Source organism: Plectropomus leopardus, chromosome 3 (genome assembly GCF_026936395.1).
Source record: "Plectropomus leopardus strain MGB_pleo_1.0 chromosome 3, ASM2693639v1, whole genome shotgun sequence".
NCBI lineage: Eukaryota > Metazoa > Chordata > Actinopteri > Perciformes > Serranidae > Plectropomus > Plectropomus leopardus.
The window spans coordinates 10,745,725-10,766,753 of record NC_142178.1 but is presented as its reverse complement, the minus strand read 5'-3'; the positions used below and the strand labels follow the sequence as shown (position 1 = coordinate 10,766,753).

The window sequence follows — 21,029 nt, the reverse complement described above, 5'->3', positions numbered from 1 at the left end:
CTAAGAGAAATATTTTACTGCATTAACCCTGAATAACCTGAGCAAATTGGCCTAGAATTTTGGTAGGAAGGCAATGAGCAACTAAACAAGAAATGGCCCAAAAATTAGTAAGAAATTAGTAGAAAGTTATGAGAGAATGACCTGAAAATACACCAAAAAAAGAAATTAAATCTATTTTTATCATTTCTAATAATTAATTATAAGAATTTAGAACTTTTTTTAGTTTCAAAATTTTTAAATGCTCATGAAAGGTGTCTGGTCTGAACAAGAAAACTGATGTCCATCCAAGTGTGAAAGGCTTAAAGGACTTTTATCTGTGTTGTTTAAAAAGAAACTGGACCAAGTTTCTGTATTTCACATTCCGTATTTATGACAGTGTATTTAGATTTTTTTTTTTTTTTTTCTTTGGTGTGTTTTTTATGTTATTGTCATATTTTTTATTGGTTAATGGTTTGTGCAGAAGTGGACTTGATAAAGCTTAGCAATGAACCTTTGAAGCACATGATGGATTTTGAATTGTCAAGAAATTAATGTTGAGGGGAGTTTTGATGTTCTGAACATGTGAGCAGCTTACATTGTCCTGTTTGTGAAATGCATTTCATCACTATGTATTCTGCAGGGGTGGAGGGGTTAAGTACAACATTTGAACAGATATTTCCATTTCAATGGCTATGGCTTGCAACAGTAAGTATATATCATGCACAGACATGCAGCTTCATGGTGTTTCAAAAGCATGTAGATTTATGCCACTGTGTGGATTACGGTATGTTTGTGACTTGATGGTCGTTATAAGAATTTTTATCCCTCTAAGCTCATACTGAGCTACACCATCATGTGCGATAATCAAAAGCGATAAGAATGCAATGGAAAACTTTATTCATACACTCTGATATACAGTATGTTCAATTCACATTAGTGCTTCAAATGTGTTTTTTCTGCTTTAAATGAGACAGTGAAATATGATGGCAGTACACCATTTCAGTCCAGTTGTAAGTGAGTCAGGTTGAACAGGCCCTGGCCTTCCTTTCCACTTCTCTGCAGTATTTCTCAGAGAGTCCTGTAGCCCTGCACATTGACGAACACGTCAGGTTTCAGTTAAAAAGTCATGTCAAAAATCAGCCGCAAGGACAGCCCATTAACCTGCCAGTGCTTACCTGAGCTCCCTCAGCTTCCTTTCTTTGACCTCCTCAAGGCGCCTTTGTGCTTGCTGTGTTTCCTCCAGCTCCTGATGGGCCTCCTTGAGGATTTCTCTGCGCTTAGCTGCAGCTGAGAGCTCATGTGCCTTCACTTGATTTCGGAGGGCCTCTGAGTAACGGTGTGCTCTCTGACGCTGCTTCTCCTTTTCCTCCTCCTCCTGTTTGGCGATTGCTTCCTGCTCCGCCCTGTGTAGAGACAAGGAGACGCCAAACTTATATTAATAAAATGGTATGAATAAATAGAAACAAATATTAAAGCGTAAATACAGCATGCATTTTACCACTCTGAACCATCTCACAATAAGATGTATTCTTCTTTTACTCTAAATCTTGAAGTAATGCAATTTGATGATGTGGAAATAAGCTAAAAATCGTTTCTTACTTCAGCATCCTCACAGTCTCTGCCTTCTTGTGCTCTTTCTTGATTCTTAGGGAGCGCTCTTTGCAGTGAACCTGCTCCAAGCGAGCCGCCCTCAGCAATGCTTCATCCTGTGCTTTCTTCCTAACGAGCTCTTTCTCTTTTCTCCTCCACTCTTTTTCTGCTTTTTCTCGGTCCCTTCGAATCCGGAGCTCATCCTTCCGAATGCACAGACACAAAAAATTGGACATAGTGAATGCTTTGATTCCCATTAATCCCAATAGAAGGTGTGTGCTTTTAAAAAGTGATTATAGTATGTTCATATGGTATAGGATTAAATTCAGTGGGTTCCACCTTTATGGTAGTGGTCAGATGATAGTTTTATTCCTAACCTGCTCTTCCTTGTAGTCTTTTGCCTTTCCTTGGCGGGCCCTCAGCCTGGCGATCTCCAGCTCCTTCTCCTGCCTGATGCGTTTCTGCTCTGCTTCATAGTTTGCCTCCCGCTCCTGCAGAGGTTATAAAATGACAATAAATGGAAAAAAAAAAGCACACCTATAAGAAATTTTCAAAAATATTACTGACAGACTATATTAAATATATGTTAAGAGTGAGCTATTTCAAAGAATAGTGTGTAAGATTTAAGGAGATTTAGTTGAATCTAGCAGCAGTGACGATTATAGATTACAACCAGCTGAAACTTCACCCTGTTAGAATTCATTGTTCAGGAGGTTTTGTCCTGGGAGCCGAATTATCTGCAAATGTCTCTTCCTCTCTAAAACAATCAAACCAGGTGATTAAAACTGGTAAAAACACTGAATAAAGCAGTTTTGCATTACAAATCAGTGTTTTTCCTGTGCTGTTTGGTATATCGCAAACGGGCAGCCAGTCCAGTTCCTGCTCATTTGTACGCACCTTATTTATGATCCAGATGTTCGGAAGGTTTTTACTGGAAGCAAAATTAACCGCAAAAGTCTCATCCTCTCCAAAACAAAAAAAATGGTCTCTGTGATTTCAACCGGTAAAAGCACTGAATAAAACAGTTTCATGTTAAAAAAAACAACTCAGTATTTTTAAGGCGCTCTGGTCACAGAGGGGCTGCTAACTACGGTGGCCGATGCAAAAAAGGTGAATGGCCCATCTAGAGCCAGTGTTTGATTTGTCCATTCTGGGCTACTGTAGAAACATGGTGATGCAACATGGTGATATCTATACATGATGACCTGCTCCTTACATTGATATAAACGCCTCATTCTAAGGTTATGAAAACAGGATTCTTATTTTCAGGTAATTATAAACTAAATACAACATAGTTATTATAACTTTTCTGCAAATATTTCCCCCCCAAATCCTGCACTCTGAACCTTTGACTGAACTATAGGGTATAAACTGTCCCTGTGTCCCTGTTGGTCTAACTGTATTTTCTGCTGGTCATTGCAGATTAGTTTTTAGTCTGAGTAGACTGACTTTGGAGATCATTTGCTTTTGTTCTGACCATTTTCTTTCGTATGTATTCCATATCTCTCATGTCAGCCAGCTTCTCCTCCTCTCTCCTCTGCTGCTTGGCCCGCACAGTCTCAGCATTGACACGAATGATCTCGTCCTGCACACGTTTCTGCTCCTCCCTCCTCTTCTCCAGGGCCTAGAAGCAGTCAAAGAATAAAACTCCAGTGCCCTTGTACATATTCCCCTGAGCATGATATGTGACTCTGTGAATGTTCTCTTTTGTAGTGTTGTTGTTGTGTCTGCATTGGCTTTGTCTGCACCTTGAGGTCTTCCAGTTTCATTTTTTCCTGGATCTCTCGTACATGCTGTTTCTCCTGCTCTTTGATTGCATCTTGCAGTCGCCTGTCCTCCGATTGTTGCTGGATCTGATCGTAGATTTTCTGCATTCCACTGGAATAAAACACAGATACAACACACACGTAGTTAAGGCCCTTACTGCAAATTAGAAAAAAAGATCTTATTAGATATATACACGGGTGGCTCAAGCACACAGTTTTTCATCTCTTACAGTATGATATAGGTCCCCTCACCTGATTGTCTGCTTTTTGCGCAACTTATCAATCTGCTCCACTGTCTCCAACTCCTTGCGGCGCTCCACTTCCATCATCGCATCCAGACGCTTCTCCTCCTCTCGCAACTCTGCCTGGATCTGCTTCTTCTCACAGATCTGGACTTCACATGTGGCTTGACACTGAGCACCCAGGATCAGCTGAGGGGATACCACACACAGAGAGAGAGAGAAGTACTGAAAAGTCTACAGTAATGCCAATGACTGAATGACTGTCATGCAGCTGCTTCCTACCTTGTTGAGCTTTTGGATCTCCTCCTCTTGCTCCATCCTTAGGGCGCTGGCCTTCTCCACCAAGCGCTGCGCTCGGTCCCGGGCCTCGATCTCCAGCTCGGTCAGTGCTTTGTTCTCCTTACGGGAAAGATCTGCCTCATAGATCTGACGCTTCCTTTCCTCTGCAGCCATCTGAGTAAAAAAAAATATAGTGTTATTGTAAATCTGCAGCTTAAAGGACAATTTTGATTGGATTTTTTTTATGTTTTCCTACAATTTCCTCATATTTCTTTCTCCGATGAGCCTCCTGCAGGGCCACCCTCTCCTCCTTAGTGAGAACCTGGGACTTTGAGGTGATCCGCTCAAACTCAGCCGATGGCAGAATGATGGAGGCTCCTACAGGATCCTTATAGGGGATCCTGGCATAGTGACAGGTGTTGCTTTGTCAGATGTGCTTTTGGGGTTTCAGTACTGCATAATCTGTCTAATGTAAGCATTTTTACGATATTGCAACATTCATTTTCTTTCTATGTGGTGAAATCAAATCAAATCAAATCAAATTAAATTAAATTAAAATTACCATAGCTCTGAATTACAGGGATTGATCACAAAGTAAATTTGTACATTACTTGTTTGGGAAAGCACCCATTTTGCAAATTTGCTTCATATTATCTTGAAATTCACTTTAGCTACTTTAATTTCAATCTATTGAAATATGCAGTATGCTCTTCCTGCCACAGGCAAAGTGATGGAAGATGTTTTGAGGGAGTGTTAGCCTACCTGAGATTACGAATGAGGTCTTTGGTGATTATTTGAACACTCGCTCCTTCTTGGTTCTTATGGGACAGATTCTCTGCCTTGGAAGCTGAGTTTCCATGTTTGTCTAACTGTGATATCTGGACAGAGTTAGATATATCACAGACCCACTCAAAACACGTGTGCATCACAACTACACTCTTTAAACAGACATTTAATGTAGGTCTATTGTACTGCTGTCACACTGTAGCAATAAACTGATGCTACGATCTTGGCCTCAGCAACATTAGTCACGATGTTTGAAAATTAATAAACACACTTGCAGCAATTTCATTGTCTTTGGTTGGCTACAATATGACTCACCGGTGTTGTGTTCCCAAATAGGGTTTCATCAACCTGAGCAGTTGGGGCCCGCACACAGTACCTGTGGGTGTTGCAGCTGCTCTTTGGAGTCATGGAGCTGGATCCTTGTCTCTACCAGGATTAGAGATTAGGGTTAGATTAGAAAAAAACACTGAAAAATAGGATTTAGCCTCTACTTTTGCCATATATGAAAAGTGGCATTGCATTGCTTGTTATTTGAACCAAAACTTACCATGGTTATTAGTGTTCACTGCAACAGAGAATGAATTCTTAGTCTTAATGTTTTTCCAAATGATCAAGTTTCTAGTTTGCTGTTTGCAAGTTTTAATGCTGATAATATGAGTCAAATGTATTGTTTTAAATGTCACTAGTTTACTTAAAAACTTGACAGTTTGTCTGTTGCCTTAGGAACAAATGGGAGGAGGGGGTTATGCATTCCGTGCATGCATGTGTGTCTGTCAGATGGCTGCTGGTTAAGCATAGGTCTACTTGGTTATTTATCTCTGTTTTTGCATAAAGAAAAGAAAAATAATGATGAGTTCGGTAAAGAAAAAATAAATAAAAAAACAATGGCCCTCTTAAAAATAATCACTGCTGGTGATGGATGGGAATGAGTATGTGCTTAATATGTCACTAGAAGCCAGTCAGTCCACTGAGAGGTGACGTAGAAGGCTAGCCTGCACGTCACAGTGTGAATTGTACACCTTCAGATTTAAAAGGAAAAACAAAAATTTGGGTAACGTTATAGGAAGGCTTTGGAAGGCTAAATTCCAGAGCAAGATCCTGGTTAACTTCTACAGAGGAGCAATAGAAAGCATACTGACTGGAAACACCACAAACTGGCATGGTTCGTGCACAGCCCAGGACAGGAAGGCTCTACAGCAGGTGATTAAAACTGCCCAGAACATCACTGGCTCCCATCTACAGAGCATCAGTGACCTCGGTGAAGTGAGGTGTCTGCACAGAGCACAAAGGATACTGAAAGACAGCAGCCACAGCAGCCACAGTCTGTTCTTCCTGCTGCCATCTGGAAAAGATACACAAGTATCTGCTGCAGAACCACCAGACTGTAGAGCAGCTTCTTTCACCAGGCTGTGAGACTCCTTAACTCCTACCTTGACACCAAAAAGATGTAGCAGACTTTAGGGTCAACTTGAAATTCATTTCTTCTTAAACTACGTTTACGAAAAGTGACAATCAAATCCACCTTGTTCCTTGTACCTTCTCCATACTGGAAGCATGCAGACAAACATCTGCTCTATGTAATGCAGGGTTACCCTGGATAAGTACCCATTACATTAGCAATTCAAAAGTTCCAAACTATCCCTTTAAACCTTTGTCATACAGATGAAAAGTGGAACGGCCTTTATTCCTAACCTAAAGTCTACCTTTCAAAAGAATACTGTCAACATCAACACTTCTGTGAAACCTCTGAATCATCTTTCCAGGAACAGAAAACTAACCAGTCATTTTGACATTTAATGTGAGTAATGTGGCAGAAATGTGTGTTGGCCTTAATCAAAAGGATGCATTTTTGGTTGGCAGTAAAAAAAAAAAAGAGAGAACTATGGTAATTACATGTTAATATGGTAATGACATGAAAACTGTAGCCTAGATTTTTCCAGTGATTGTTTTTTGTTTCAAGCCTCAGCCAGTATGTGTGTGTGCATTTGTGTCCCAGCCTTCATGGAATTTAACATAAAGAAACGTCAGCATGCCTTCTTGGTTCATGTGGCTAGTGAGTTTGTTTTTCAACTCCATTACGTGTGGAGCCCACATATGAGATAAGTACTCATAGACGGTGTTATGTTTCAAAACCAAACAGTAGTTGTGTTTGGATCAAAACATACATGTGTTGTGTAGAATAATAGCATGTGGAAGACTTCTTGGAATAGACTCATTTGGCATTTTGATGTTACGCATGAAGCAGTTCAGAGAAAGAAACATGATTTCTCTCCTGTTTCTGATGACCTTATTTTGAACAATGAATGTTTTCATAGGTTTCCCTATTTGAAAAAAAAAATTAAATTAAAACTTCAGCCACTTGTTAAGTGCAAGATGGCCACAAATACAAGTATATTGTTACAAAACACAAATGCTTACTCATCAAATGTATCAAAGTAAAATACATAATACTGATATGAGAAAATGTATCTGATGAAAATACAAGTAATTTTTCATTTTAATAAACATTCTATACACACTGATATTATCACATTTTAAGTATTTCGGTTATCTCAATATGGGTCTGACCCTAACACCCCACATAGGAATGATGAGCTCTGCCAAATTTTTACATAATTTAATCAGGGTATCGGAGGTGCGTGGCTGCAAATTCAGGGGTGACAATTAAAAGAGACACAAAACAGTACCATAACTGCGAAAAAGACACAAAACAGTACCATTACAGCTGAGTATGATACTGTACAAAATAGAAGAAGAAAAAGAGATACATGTTCTTGTATTTAACCCTTTGAAACCTTTGCAAGTGGGCTTGATATCTTTAAAAAAAACAGGGGGAGGAAATTAGCAGTTTAATTTTTTAAAAATGCCAAAAATAAGAAGAAATAAGTAAAAAAAAGAAAAAGAAAATACAAGAAAAGAATGACAAAATAACCACAAAGAAAAGGAAAGAACAAAACTAACAAGCAAATCACCTGAAAATGTTAAACTGGATTTTTTTGTAAATATATAATTATAGTAATCATAAATATAGTTTCGTGGACCTTTGTAACATATAAATAACTGTTACTTGCATGGCAGTTATTTCAAGGTTGGTCAAGGACACTTGGTCAAATTATATATTTCAGAAACTGCCTTTGTTTTGTCAAGGGATCTGGAAAGTTTTAGTCCTTGTACTTGATTAAGATGTCATTATGGATGCTTTCCAGATTTCTGAGAAGGAAACACTCCATGTTGCCAAAGTAAGAATAATTACTGGAACTTTTTATTTTCAGTGGCTGAGCTCACCACAAACAAACCAGACCACTGTACCTGTCTCACATGACCACAGCCCACAGGCTTATATAAAGCTCTGAGCCGCAGAACGTGCAGCTAGTAGCAGGAGACACTTCACCTTTCTGGTTGCATTTTGTAGGAGAATAAGACTTGAGATGATCGATGTTTCAAGAACGCCGGAGTTCTACAATTGTGGAAACATGAATTCAGTCTCGATGGTCACAACCTCGGATCAGGACCTGGGCTCTATGGCAGGAGGAAGAAGCAGGCAAAGGTCTCACTCCTATTACAGTGCGGAGGACTGTAAGAACTATGGTGTGCAGATGCAGACAGAGGAAACCTTTCTGAGACCACGATCCAGGTATGTTTTCATGCTTTTGTATCCACATGATGTGCTGATCAGACAACATGCAGCAACAGGCATATGCTTTAGGTTATGCAGATTTGTGTTTTAATATTGTGGTAAGATCCTGTCTAACATTAAACATGACTGCAAAAAGGCACAATAATTACTGAATACATAATAAAAACTCAATCAACTGCTTCCCAGGTCCTTTTACAGTTATGAGACGTCAGAGCTACATGCCAACTACGACACCGGAAACTTTGAAAGGTCTAGCCCACTGAAGCAGAGGGATGGAGCTGGTGTTCGAGTCACCTTGAAGAAGTCCAAGTCTAAACCAAACAAGCATTCACCAACAAGAGAACTTAATGGTATTGAAATAATGCTTTTATAATGTATTCTACTCATAAAGTATATTTACAATGTTTAGGAAAGTAGAAATTGAATGGTTGTGGGTGTATTTTGCTCAGGCAGTAAAGGCAGCCTTAAGTCAGTGCCCATGATGACCATCTCTGAGTCAGACAACTGGGAAATTTGCTCCAGCTCTGGGATGAAGTATGGGCAGTTTGTGGACTGGGAGAAGATTGACCCTGAAGCCGCAAAGAAATACCAGCAGATCCTAAAGAGTGATCACCAGCAGCTGAAGACGATGGGCCGAGAGGGATTCTGGGCCATGCCCCACACACTGAGGGCCAAAGCTTACTATCACATCATCCACAGTATCAATTCCAGGTTAATATTGTCACATTATATGTTATAAATTGAACATTTAAAGTATATATTTTCTATCATAGAGATGTTTGCAATCATTTCTACGACTTCTAAAATCCGTTTGTACATTTTGAAATACCACATAGTCAGATGATCTGAATGTCAATTGATGTTATATCTGCAGTAGGACCATTACTCCCGACCGAGATGTCCACTATGAACTGTCCAAGAAGCTTTTTGGGGAACAGAAAATTAGCACCCATCCAGTCCCAGAGTACATGGAAGCAGGAGAAATACCCAGGTACATTTATGGGATGATATTGGTTCTTATGCCATAGACATGTTGCTATGTAAAAAAAAAAGAAGAAAAAAAAAACAATACAAACTTCAGAAATTACTCTAATAGACCCATTGTGAGAACGAGGCCCAATGTGTAGGGTATTTGGGTATACACTGGCAGAATAATATTGATAAGAATGTTTCATCAGTTTACAGTCACCTGGAGATAAGAATGGTTGAGTTTTCATTACCTTAAAATGAACATGTTTTTTTTTCTTCATTTGAAGCAAGCCCTCTTCCAAGGAGTCTGCCATTTTTTCTATAGTAGCCCAAGAATGACAAACCAAACACTGACTCGAGATTGGGCCTTTGCGTTTTCATGTTTCGCATCAAATGCTGTGGTTCTCCTACATGCTTGCCACACGAGAGAAGTTTCTGTTCTGCAATCTCACCACTGGATTCCACTAAATCCTGCACACTTCAAAAAAACCAAAAATACAATCACTGTATTTACACAAGTCAGATGACATATATTTATACTTTAGTAACCATTGACCCCATGAGAGATGGACACCTGTATGCTTTACAGGTCTAGTGTGTAGGATTTAGTGGCATCCTGCGTGCCAAGGGTGTAGGAGAACTACAGGAAACGCAAAAACATAAAAATGCAAAACGGTGTGAATGGCCCTACCTAGAGTCATTCTAGGGTTTATCCATTCTGGGCTAGTATAGAAACAAGATGCCAGACTCCATGTAAGAGGACCAGCTCTATATGTAAATACAGATGGTTCATTTTGAGGTCACAAAAACACAGTTCTTATTTTCATTGGGTTATAAACAAACAAATACATATATCTGAATATTATCTTCCATTTTTTCTGATATATCTCTCTAAATCCTACACGCTGAACCTTTAAGTGTTTCATTGTAATGTATGGATGTATACTTTAGCATAAAATTCTCACCAAGTTGAGCTTTAAAAAGTGTGTTATGTCTTGCTCTTCTCTTGTACAGATACTGTCTCAACAAAGCAGGCCTGAACTCTGTGAAAAAGATTCTCCTTTGCCTTGGTCAGTCTTTCCCAGACATGAACTTCTGCCCCATCTTGCCCGAACTGGTCTCCCTCCTCCTTCACTTCAGCGAGGATGAAGCTGAGTGTTTCCACAGTGTGTCCCGCCTCATCTGCTACAATGACCCGAACAAACGTTACATCGACCAGACCTTCCTTACATACCGTGCTTCCTGCATGACCTTTGGAGACCTCGCTAACAGGTGTTGCCGAGGCATCCGTAAACTGATTGCCAGCTCTCACCAGAACCTCTTTGAGTTTTACTCTGATTGGACCATGTGGATATTCGCTGACCTTCCGTTCACATACGCCATTAGAGTGCTGGATGTCTACTTACTGGAGGGCTACAAGGTCCTCTACAGGTTTGTTGCTGCTGCATCCTCACACGTCAACAAAATCTATTAAAAATGATTTCATATGGTAGAACCATTACTGCCGAAAAAATACAAAACAGTATTTCACGGTCCTTCTTTCTATAGGGTGGCACTGGCTTTGCTGAGCCTCTACAAAGTATCCGTGTCATCGCGAGTGGCAGACGTGGAGGACTTCAGAACAGATATGAAAAGGTTCATTCAGAACATAGCTCGCCACTGCACCGCTGAGAAGCTTCTGGAAATGGCCTTCTTGATTCCGATGGCCACGCGGAGAGAGCTTAACCTCCTGTTCAATGCCAATAAGGACTCCCTTATGCAGAAAGGTGTCAGCACACATCAGAAGAGGTGGGTTAATACATAAACTGATAAAGAATTGGAAGTGAGAGACATATAAGAAACATAGACATAGAAATTATATCTGAGTATAATTAAAATACACTTTAAAAAATAAACTAGTAGTTATTTATCAAAGAGATGTTTGTGTCCAAGCACCCTTAAATTTAGTTTTGACTGAATTTGGGAAGTTAAGGTAATTTGTAATTATTTAGAATGATTAAAAGGTTTTAGTCCAGTGAATTTTATCTCAGTTCAGCTGTATTTGAATCATTTAGTTCATGTAACTAAAGGATTTAAGCACAACTGAGTTAGATCAAGTTTACATTTATTTGTTGTGATTCATCACAAAATTACCTCAACTTCTCAAATTCAGTCAACATACAGTTTTAAGGCACCCTGACGCTGCCTTTTTTTAGACACAACTATTTTCTTTCCAAATATGATTTATTATTTTTTATAAATTACATTTCATGAGGTGTTTTCATTGAATGATGACAAAAAGCTTACAGTTAAATTATTTCAACTTCATATTCTCACCATAGCTATTCTTTTGTCCCTACAGGCAGTTGGTTGAGACAGTAGACTTCAATAACTTCACCTCCAGTGTCGTGACAGGGACCGAGATGAGAGTCGTCTGGGCCTGGATACCTGAGCGCTTTGCCCTTTTCAGCCCCATTAGGCTGTTTAATACAGCTGAACACAGAAGAAGTCTTGCTTCGTAAGTTACCTTACCTAAGTTACCTCATACCTTTGTCCTTTGTCAATCATCTGCAAGGCAAAAAGCTAATGGACTGTTGCACCAAAGGCATGAATTATGACTAGAAGTTTATTTCATATCAAATACATTCATATCTTTCAAGTTTGTCTCGTAGTACTTGAATTGCAAAATGAGGTCAGGACTTCATGGATCAATAACTGCTGAATACCATGTGCCAGCAGTGAAAAACAGATTCTCAGGTCCAGTTACATAACAGAAAGAGGCAGTGTTTTCACTGTCAACATGTTTGCTTTGAGTGTGAAAGTCAAGTGACTCACAGTTCAGTGGTGGTAAACATTTTTTATGTAGTTGATATTACCAGTTCCCAAGTGAGTGATTCCCTGTTTTTATTAATTTTGTAACACACAGTTAAAAAATATGGGATTATACGCATATGAGAAAGTGAGCATTTTTAAAAATAAAGGAGGGTGCTATGAAAAAATGACACTAAAAGTTATTTTAATTGTTTAAGTTGTGATCTTGTCTCTCATTTGACCCTTCCAGTTTCTCTTAAAGGAATATGTCACTCCCCAAATGGCTATTTACAATCAGTTACAATCTCTGTGTTACACTGAATTCCCAAAGAAAATGTTGTTTTTCTCAAATGCCTCAGCTGAAAATAGAACCCTACACCAGAGAAAAAATTTGATGACTTGCATTGAAAGGGGTCCACGTTTAACAACAGCAAAACTATTAAAACATCAATTTACTAACTCTCACAACTTGTGCAGTATAATCAGTCTCATTCATCTAGTCGCAATCTCAGTACTTCCCATGCAGCTTTCTCTAATGAGAAACTGATCTAAAAGTGAAACATATCTGTTCATAGCCAGACTCCACTGACAAAAACAAATTTTATATCACTGAACATGGAAGCTGCCGGTCTACGACTGTCTCGATCTGTAGTTTGTTTCCGTTATTTTGTGACTTTGCTTTACTAACCCTTTAAAACACCAACATAATTTTGGAGGATGAAGCAGTCCTTTAATAAGATACAAAATATACTCTTCCATAGATAAACAGAGCGGATAGGCTTAATGTTATTCATATACAGGCTTGGCTCAGTCTTCAGTTACACTGCCTGACTGTATGTGTATGTAGCTCACAGGCCAAACATGCTCATGTTTTTTTTTTTCTCTCACATAGATTCTATTCACATGTGGAGGGACACGAACCAGCAGTCTTGATTATCAAAACTGTGGATGAAGAGGTAACGTTAGATAACATAATGGATATTGGGAATGTTTTGGGATTCATTTAACTATCAATTTAACCCTTTGAAGCCCAGAGTGACTTTACTTGTGCTGCTTTCAGAGGACTCTCACTAGTTTTTTTTTTAAAAACCTAAAATGTAATGAGACACTTTTTAAGAAATACTTCACAAATAATCTTCTAAATTAGTTGATTTAGAAGATTATTTTTAAAAAGCTTTGGGAAAATGTCTATATTATATTTAGAATAATCATAACTACATATTTCAAATTATGTTACAAGAATTTTAAAAAAATTGTTGGCCAGAATTGAACATGGGACGTCCACTGTATCCACTGAGCCACTGGGGCACCCATTCCCCCGTTTTTGAAAGAAATCAAGGCTAGTTGCTAAGGTTTCAAAGGGTTAACTAAACATAATAACTGGTTTATTGAATGCACTTTGAATGCCACTGATAAATTTGTATTTCTCATTTCTCAGGTCTTCGGTGCCTTCCTGTCAACAGATGTGATAGAAAGAAGAAAGCATGACTCTGAGGGACTTACATACTTTGGGACTGGGGAGTGTTTTGTTTTTATGGTGAGACATATTCCTGCTTTCTTCCACTCAAATTCAACTCCTGTTCATAGAATCTGCTATAACATTCATCAAGTAAGAGTTTACTTTTGTTTTTTTCTTTATTATCATTCATCAAACTAAAAATATTCACACTCTTTCAGCTTCGTCCCAGCATGGAGCGCTACCAGCAGGCTATGGTCAACATTATGACCAGAAGAGCTTCCCCTCAGCAGGTTCAAAACAGCAGCAGCACCTCCTCTCAGGTATCCAATAATGGCTGCTCGCCCACCACCACCACAGGCACAACAACTCTGACCTGTCCTGCTGGAACCCCCCAGGACCCCAGCTACCTGACGATCCCCTTCACCGCCCCATCAGAGGAACCCATGACTGCCAAACTGCCAAAGAGGCCCAAAGAACAAGAAGCCTCTATGTTTATAGCAGGCAGTGACAGTCAGCTCCTAATCGGTATGCCAGTTAGACACATGTCAAGTCAACATTAAGCAGTGTGTATGCAGTGCTGATGTATGTGTCCTCTCCTAGGTGGAGATGGAGGCCACGCACTCTGCCTACAGGAAGACCTCGAGGGGGGATACTCGGAGTCTTGTGACACATTCAAGAGCAGCCCACTCTACAAGGGACGTTTCAAGATCCAGGCGCTCGAAGTGTGGGGCATCCAGAACTCTATTTCCCTTTCTCACAGCATTCCCTCCCAGCAAAGTAACAGGAGAGCAGCAGCCTTGTAACTTTGCATCTTTTGGTAAACACTGAAGAGTGGGACATGCCAGCAACAAGAGCAAGCATGTAGTGCAACACAGTGTATAGTGATGAATCCTAGAGAAACATAATTGACAAAAGCGCTATGGTTTAACCTCCTATAAAGTATAGTTATTTTGCTGTTTAGGCAATCTGTTGGGGGAAAAAGCAATACTTTTGAAGAATGTAGGCTATATTGCCTGCATCTAGACACATATATATATATATATATATATATATATATATATATATATATATATATATATATATCATTTGTTTATGTATTTGATACACAATTAAACATCATGCACTTTCTAACATGTGATGATCAGTTGATCATTTTTTGTTTTGTTTTCTCAATGTCTAATAATTTATTCAGATATCTCACCTGTTGTGAACTTTAGATTTTTTTTTGTACTGTGTATATAAATAAGTTTCATATTGAAAAGAAAATTATTCTCTGTAATCTCTGTTCAAGTTTTCTTATTTTATGAGTTTTTCTTGAAATTTTTAACACGTCTAGCCTACTAATAATAAAGTGCGTAAATACTGTATGTCTTTGTACTCTGGTTTGTTTGCTGTTAAATTGATCTGATTAGTATCCAGTATTTTGTACAGTAAATGACACTGCACGGTCTAGCAAATGACCCAAATTAGACCTAACACTATAGACAGTGTTGGGAAGGTTGCTTTTGAAACATAATGAGTTACAGATTACTAGTTGCCCCGTCAAAAATGTAACACTACTCAAATTACCTCAACAAAGTAAAGTGGCAGACTTATTACAATTGATTATTTTTCGAACAAATGTTTTGAACTGGGCAATAAAGCTGAAAAGCATCCAGAATTATAGGCAATGCCAAAAGAAGGCATTCTTGCACAGCAAAAAAAAAAATAAAAGCAAGAGAAAGGAAAGGAAAGGAAAAGAAAAAAAAAGAAAAGGAAAGAAAAGAAAAGAAAAAAAGAAAAGAAAGGAAAAGAACAAAGAAAAGAAATGAAAAGAAAATGTTATACACAGAGTTGTTTGTTTTTGTTTTTTTTTTACAAAAAAAAAATAATACATTCGAATGTACCTTTGTAATCACCCATATTTTAGTTAGTAGGCTAAAGACTGTACATGGTCGATGAGGTCCTGTTCCTACCTGAAAACAAACAAACAAACAAAAAACAACCAGTCCATTGCAGGTTTAAAGCCTTTGTTGCGTTTAAGTGCTGTTGGACCTATTGGTCCGTAAGTAGAGAGGGTACACATTTCCACTGGGAAAATAATTATTTTTGGACTGTTTGACCGTTTATTTTCAGTGACAAAACACACAGAAACAGCTGAGAACAGAACCGATGAAAATACCAGTTTGTCTGGATTCAGTTGTAAATCAATGTAGGATTTGGACGATTCTGCTGTAACTTTGGTCCGCAGATTTTATTATTTTAAATTAGAAAAAAAGGAATACGGCACAGTATATGTATTATCAATCTATTACCACAGTTCAACGCTGGTAGGCCTAGTCGAGGTGACGCATTAACGAAAATGAAATAGGCTGATGAATAACTGCCAAATTTACGTGGAGCATCTGAATGTATCGCGCAAGTGGACGGGCTAGGCATCAACTCCACAATGCTAACGCTACTGCCTGTTTAGCAGGCTGCTGCGACTACCTATCTATTAATGTGAAGTAGGTTAAATTTAAAACGTTGCGGACAAAAGATATGACAACCTTCGGTTTTATGAAGTACTAGAGAGGTGGGACTCACTCTTATACGCCCTGTTGAATGTTACACGCCTTTGTTATGGTAGCTAACGCGACAACAGCGTTAGCTTTAGCTAAGTTAGCTAACGTTGCCTAGCTATTTCTGTGTGCATGTGTGTCCCAGGTAAACAATCATCCACCTTTATTTTTTATGCCGTTTAAACAATAAATAGCGTGCTTTAACCACGTGACACTTGTTTCTCTTCAATGACACAGGGTCATGCTAAATTCAACCGTTAACAAACATGTCAGCTTAGTTGCCATGCCTATTTGCAGATGTTACAAACAACATACAAAAAATGTGCTGTGGTGATTTAGCACTACTCTCCAATTTTCTCTATTTTTGTAATGCTAGTATAAGTGCCGTCTAATCACACTTCTCATCGTTTAGCATTGTTTCGTCTTCTTCTCTCTGTATTCTTCACAAGTAACACGTCGCTGATGTGCAGCTTGGTCACTTAAACGTCAGCATTATAAATAGCTAAACTAAATAGCTGTTTGGTTTAGCATATAAACAGTATCGATCTCAACAGACGATGGTGCTATATAATGCCCAACTGTAGGCCTTTGTGGTTGCTTAACCCTGCTTCAGAGATGCTGGGTATCCACCTGGTGGTCACTCGAATATCTCTCCATGTTTCCATACCTGGTTTTATAGTTTAATTAGGTAATTTGTACAATTATCATGCCATATTTCAGTCAATGTGCAAAGCAGAAAACTTCCACATAGGACTGACTGAGAGGATAGCTGTGTTGTTCTGCTTTATATGCTCCTCTGCTTTGTCCTTATTACTCAACTTCATCACTTTTCTGGTAGTCAGTTGGTGAGTTCACATATTTATGTCATGACACCAGCTCTCTGGATCTTTGGACATAAATGTGCTAAACTGTGAGTTATGATCTCTTAAGCTTAAGAGACAATTTTGCATGGCAGTTAGAAAAATTGTTCTCACTGTAAGGATATATTAGTAATCCATTGTGCATATTTTGATGAGGAAATCTTTTACTTGGCTATTTTTATACCCTTTTAAGTTATTGTAGACTGATAAATCAGCTAAGCCGAAATATTGGGAGATATAAGCTTGCTGCAAATTTATTGTTTTGGTATATATGTTTCCTAATAAGTAATAAGACATTGCGGTACAGGAATGTCTAACTTCGGTTTATTGTCATTTATAAAGTATCAATATAACATCCAGTAGTTTGTCTACAAGAGAACTGACATGTTGATTTTCCAATAGTAGGATGTCATGCTCAGTATTCATCTTGGTCAGAACAAAATAAAAAAACAAATTGAAAGGATCAGAATCAAAAGTGTTTTGTTCTGTGTTAATGTTGGAAAAATAATTGCTATATTCCAATGTATCATTAGCAGATTTTTTAAAACTCACATCAGTTTCTGCCTCACAAATACAGGGTCGGTGGGGTGATGTTGTACATATTTTAAAACACCAACACTAAATCACTGCTCCTTAATACCGATGTCAGTTTTAATTTCTCTGTTTTTGTCTGTTTATGTGTTGTATGTGAATAGGTTGCAGTCATGGGCCCAGACACTGCATCAGTCCCTAAAACAGAACCTTCAGAGGAAAGTAAGTGTTGAAGCTTCTTTGTATTTTTATATTTTTGGGTCAACACTGAAGTAACAAATCTCTCACTCAAGTGACGCTCAGCATTAGATCGAAAGATACCATAAAAGTGTTATATTGCAGGAAATTGAATGCATTCAGAATATTAAAACAAGCCTGAAACCTTAAACAAGTATTATGTTTATTTGGCATGCTGGACTCACTAGTTAGATTTTTCCTCTGACAAAATCCAGCACATAAATAACCAGAACTCATTTGTGTTTCCTCTGGCTTCAGTTTTTTAATCATTATGGTCATTCATAAATAGTCAGGATTGTATTCTGCTGATATTTTTTCAAGTCAATATGTTAATCGTTCATTGTATTTGATTGTTCCTCAGATCCAGCCGAAGTCGTCGTAAAGGTAATCTCAGAATCAGATTCCAACGATGCTTCAACCTCCACTGAGCCTGAGAGCTCCAAACGGCCTGAGAATAACATTTCAGACAAATGTTACCCCTGCTCCGTCTGTGGCAAGACATTTGACAGACCATCAAAGCTAGAGAGGCATAAACCTGTCCACACGAGGAAGCCAAAGACGGTTCATCAGTGTCAGCACTGTGACAAGATTTTCACGCAGGAAGAGAAGCTGATCCGACATCAGAGCTGCCACAACCGGACTAACCTGCACCCCTGTCCCGACTGTGGGAAAGTGTTCAACAGGCCTTCAAAGTTAGAGAGACATAGGCGCACCCACGCCAAGAAACCCAAGGTGCCTCATCAGTGTTCGTACTGCATGAAGACGTTCAGTAAGCTGAACAAACTTGTCCGTCACCAGCGGATGCACACCGGGGAGAAACCTTTCACCTGCTCGGTCTGCGGAAAAGGATTCTCCGAGGCGGGTCACTGCAAAGCGCACGAAAAGACGCACGAGGAGCAGCCAGACAAACCTCACTGCTGCGCCGACTGCGGAATGTGTTTCTTCAAGGCGTCAGAGCTCCGTCGGCACTTCCGCTCCCACACAGGAGAGAAACCTTTCCGATGCAGCCTGTGTGAGAGCTGCTTCTCCCGCTCAGAGGGACTAAAAAGACACATGAGGAGCCACACAGGGGAAAGACCGTTCAAATGCATCATCTGCGCTAAAGGATTTTATTCTCGACAGGATTTGAATATTCACGGATTGACCCACTCGGGAGAGAAACCACATCTTTGCCCTGTGTGCGGTAAAGGTTTCTCACAGCTGGGCAACATGAAAGAACACGAGCAGAACGTTCATATTAAGTCCGAGAAGTATATTTGCAATGAATGCGGGGCGACCTTCACACGGTACAAGTCACTGACAAAACATCAGCGGACACACACAGGAGAACGACCCTATCTGTGTCTCACTTGCGGGCGCCGATTTTCATGGAGCCATTCTCTTAGCAGACACCGGAGGACTCACACACACAGACAGATGGCTATGGACACGTCTAAAGACATATTGAGTTTTGAAGGACCCTCTGAGAAACCTAGCAGTTGAAAGTAAAAGTAAAATCATCACAGAAGGACATTTTATCGTGAAGATATCCTCCTGGAGCCACAATCAAGCTAAAATTTACTAATTGTAGTAATTTGTAGTGCATTAATTTTGAAGCTTTGTGATGATTCATCTCTATGCTTGCTTTGTTATTTGTTTACAAAATATCAGTTTGGATTTTTATGTACAGGGCTCCAGATTAGTTGTTTTTTTAAATCCCAACAGTTTCACTGATCCAAGTCCATTAATCTATCTTGGCAGTTACAATAAATGTTTTGTTACTTGGCTGAAGATAGACTGTGAGGGTATTTGAGTACACTGCTGTATGTAGTAATGCGCCGTTTATATCTTCCTTTATGACAAATCTGTACTTGCCTTTAGAAAGTGTGGAAGAATATCTCATACCAATAAATTTCTGTTTTTCATCAACCAAATGATATATCACAACCAAAGTTGCCCTGATTTGACATGGAATCAAACTGAATAACTAAATAAAAATACCGACAGTGTCCTTGTAACTGTATGATTAAAGGGTAAGTTTGATATTTTTTACCCTGGACCCTTTTTTCCCATGTTTTTGACTTTAAATGACAAATTATGAATAGCAATTATTAAAATTGGTCGAGAATTGAGCAAGCAGAAACAGGCTGCTGTGGAATCATTCTGGGCATAGGGTTAGGTCATGTTTGCATGTGATTTCATGTCCACTAAATATGCTTATTTTTGTCACTGACAGGATGAGATTAATATTAAGTGTTTGGCAATTTGTGGAAAGGATATATACAGAGATAGATGTTTTTGTTTAAGTATAAGATCATTTTTATTTAAGGAGAAAGTTAAATAACATAGCCAGTTCCACCAGGTTCTGTTTAAATTAACACTAATTTTAGGGTTTATAGAGCCAGCATATTTTATACTCCTAGCTGGGTGAATTAAGGGTTTATTTCAACCAAACCAGAGATGGTGATTGCTGCAACAGTGGAAACAAAGGTGGTTTCTGTGAGTTTTATTTTGTTTCTGTTGACTAAGAAAGAAGCCTGTTTTACGAAAATGAAATTAAGCTTCATTTAAATGGAGGCCGGTGGAATTCACAATTGCAGTTTGGGGTGGTTTTTGGTAAAACAAAAGGATCTTTTATCTCCATAGGGATATTTTCCATGAATCTTAAAATAATAATCTGAGCCTGTCAGTGGCAAAAACAAGTACTTTAAATGGATGTAAGTTGACAGTGCCAAAAAAACCCCCCGATTGTTTCCATTGCAGCCTGTTACTGGACCCATTTCAGAAAATGTTTTTCCCATTAGTCACTGAAACACAGCAACATGTGCAAATAAGGTCCAGGTTGAAAACAACACAGAAATCGGCATTGATTGAAGACATCAAACTGAAGTCTCGACTGAATGTGAATAAATATCAGCTTTTCAATAGCAGTTAACTTCATCTGATGAACTTTGGTACCTCACAGAGCAAACACAAATATTAACCAGCACAACCAGTAGCTGGTTAATATTAATCAATATTAATATTAATATTAATGTTATTAATAGCTCAGTGAGTTTCTTTTTTGAATTCTGTTAGCCAATTGCCCATATAAGCAGTTAAATGAAAAAAAAATGAAAAAAGAGATAATTTTTGTGTTCTTGTGTCAAATTATTCCATCTTAATTTTTTTTAATTAAAAAAAAACTTAATAGAATGGTTAATGCCATACTGAATCACAGAAGAAAAGTGCGGTTACATTACTCTGGGTATCTTACCTCTCATCACTAATGTGAAACACCTGCTGTGAGAACGCTGACGATGTTATGGCCAGATGTGCAAGATCTTAAAATCATAATTGTTGAATAGTGGTGTGACCAGTAGAGAGCAGCAGCATTTTACTTCTG

General features: G+C 38.7%; 3 protein-coding genes across 5 annotated transcripts; 2 read left to right on the top strand and 1 right to left on the bottom strand.

Moving 5' to 3' along the window:
- Positions 1–998: 998 nt before the first annotated feature.
- Positions 999–6,187, bottom strand: LOC121941692 (cilia- and flagella-associated protein 45-like). The gene is made up of 12 exons (XM_088075117.1): positions 6,179–6,187; positions 4,958–5,068; positions 4,619–4,734; positions 4,113–4,257; positions 3,860–4,030; positions 3,588–3,766; positions 3,318–3,447; positions 3,047–3,193; positions 1,947–2,060; positions 1,579–1,772; positions 1,155–1,382; positions 999–1,065 (listed from the first exon to the last, which is right to left on the bottom strand). Exons 1-12 carry the CDS (start codon positions 6,185–6,187, stop codon positions 999–1,001), a joined length of 1,611 nt encoding a protein of 536 aa, XP_087931243.1.
- Positions 6,188–8,001: 1,814 nt separating this feature from the next.
- LOC121942523 (TBC1 domain family member 24-like) lies at positions 8,002–15,368 on the top strand. Its single transcript, XM_042485748.2, has 11 exons — positions 8,002–8,276; positions 8,466–8,629; positions 8,729–8,990; positions 9,154–9,270; positions 10,263–10,679; positions 10,797–11,036; positions 11,590–11,745; positions 12,931–12,994; positions 13,477–13,575; positions 13,716–14,022; positions 14,098–15,368. The coding sequence occupies exons 1-11, from the start codon at positions 8,071–8,073 to the stop codon at positions 14,298–14,300; spliced, it is 2,235 nt and encodes a 744-aa protein (XP_042341682.1). The 5' UTR covers positions 8,002–8,070; the 3' UTR covers positions 14,301–15,368.
- Positions 15,369–15,885: 517 nt separating this feature from the next.
- Positions 15,886–19,667, top strand: LOC121942464 (uncharacterized). Of its 3 annotated transcripts, none has more exons than XM_042485678.2 (3): positions 15,886–16,051; positions 17,593–17,650; positions 18,027–19,667. In XM_042485678.2, the coding sequence occupies exons 2-3, from the start codon at positions 17,602–17,604 to the stop codon at positions 19,145–19,147; spliced, it is 1,170 nt and encodes a 389-aa protein (XP_042341612.1). In that variant the 5' UTR covers positions 15,886–16,051; positions 17,593–17,601; the 3' UTR covers positions 19,148–19,667. The 3 variants fall into 3 exon arrangements, with proteins under 3 accessions (XP_042341612.1, XP_042341614.1, XP_042341613.1); XM_042485680.2 differs by having other exon boundaries at positions 15,898–15,983; XM_042485679.2 differs by having other exon boundaries at positions 16,047–16,182.
- The last annotated feature ends 1,362 nt before the right edge of the window (positions 19,668–21,029 follow it).

Bases quoted from the DNA above. Each gene is read 5' to 3' on its own strand.
- LOC121942464 (XM_042485678.2), top strand. From the start codon at position 17,602: ATGGGCCCAGACACTGCATCAGTCCCTAAAACAGAACCTTCAGAGGAA. The intron at 17,651-18,026 runs GTAAGTGTTGAA...ATTGTTCCTCAG, and splicing joins AACAGAACCTTCAGAGGAAA to ATCCAGCCGAAGTCGTCGTA.
- LOC121942523 (XM_042485748.2), top strand. From the start codon at position 8,071: ATGATCGATGTTTCAAGAACGCCGGAGTTCTACAATTGTGGAAACATG. The intron at 11,037-11,589 runs GTGGGTTAATAC...TTGTCCCTACAG, and splicing joins GTCAGCACACATCAGAAGAG to GCAGTTGGTTGAGACAGTAG. The intron at 11,746-12,930 runs GTAAGTTACCTT...TCTCTCACATAG, and splicing joins CACAGAAGAAGTCTTGCTTC to ATTCTATTCACATGTGGAGG.
- LOC121941692 (XM_088075117.1), bottom strand. The intron at 4,031-4,112 runs GTAGGAAAACAT...TTTTTTACTCAG, and splicing joins GAAAGAAATATGAGGAAATT to ATGGCTGCAGAGGAAAGGAA. The intron at 3,767-3,859 runs GTAGGAAGCAGC...GTATCCCCTCAG, and splicing joins AGATCCAAAAGCTCAACAAG to CTGATCCTGGGTGCTCAGTG.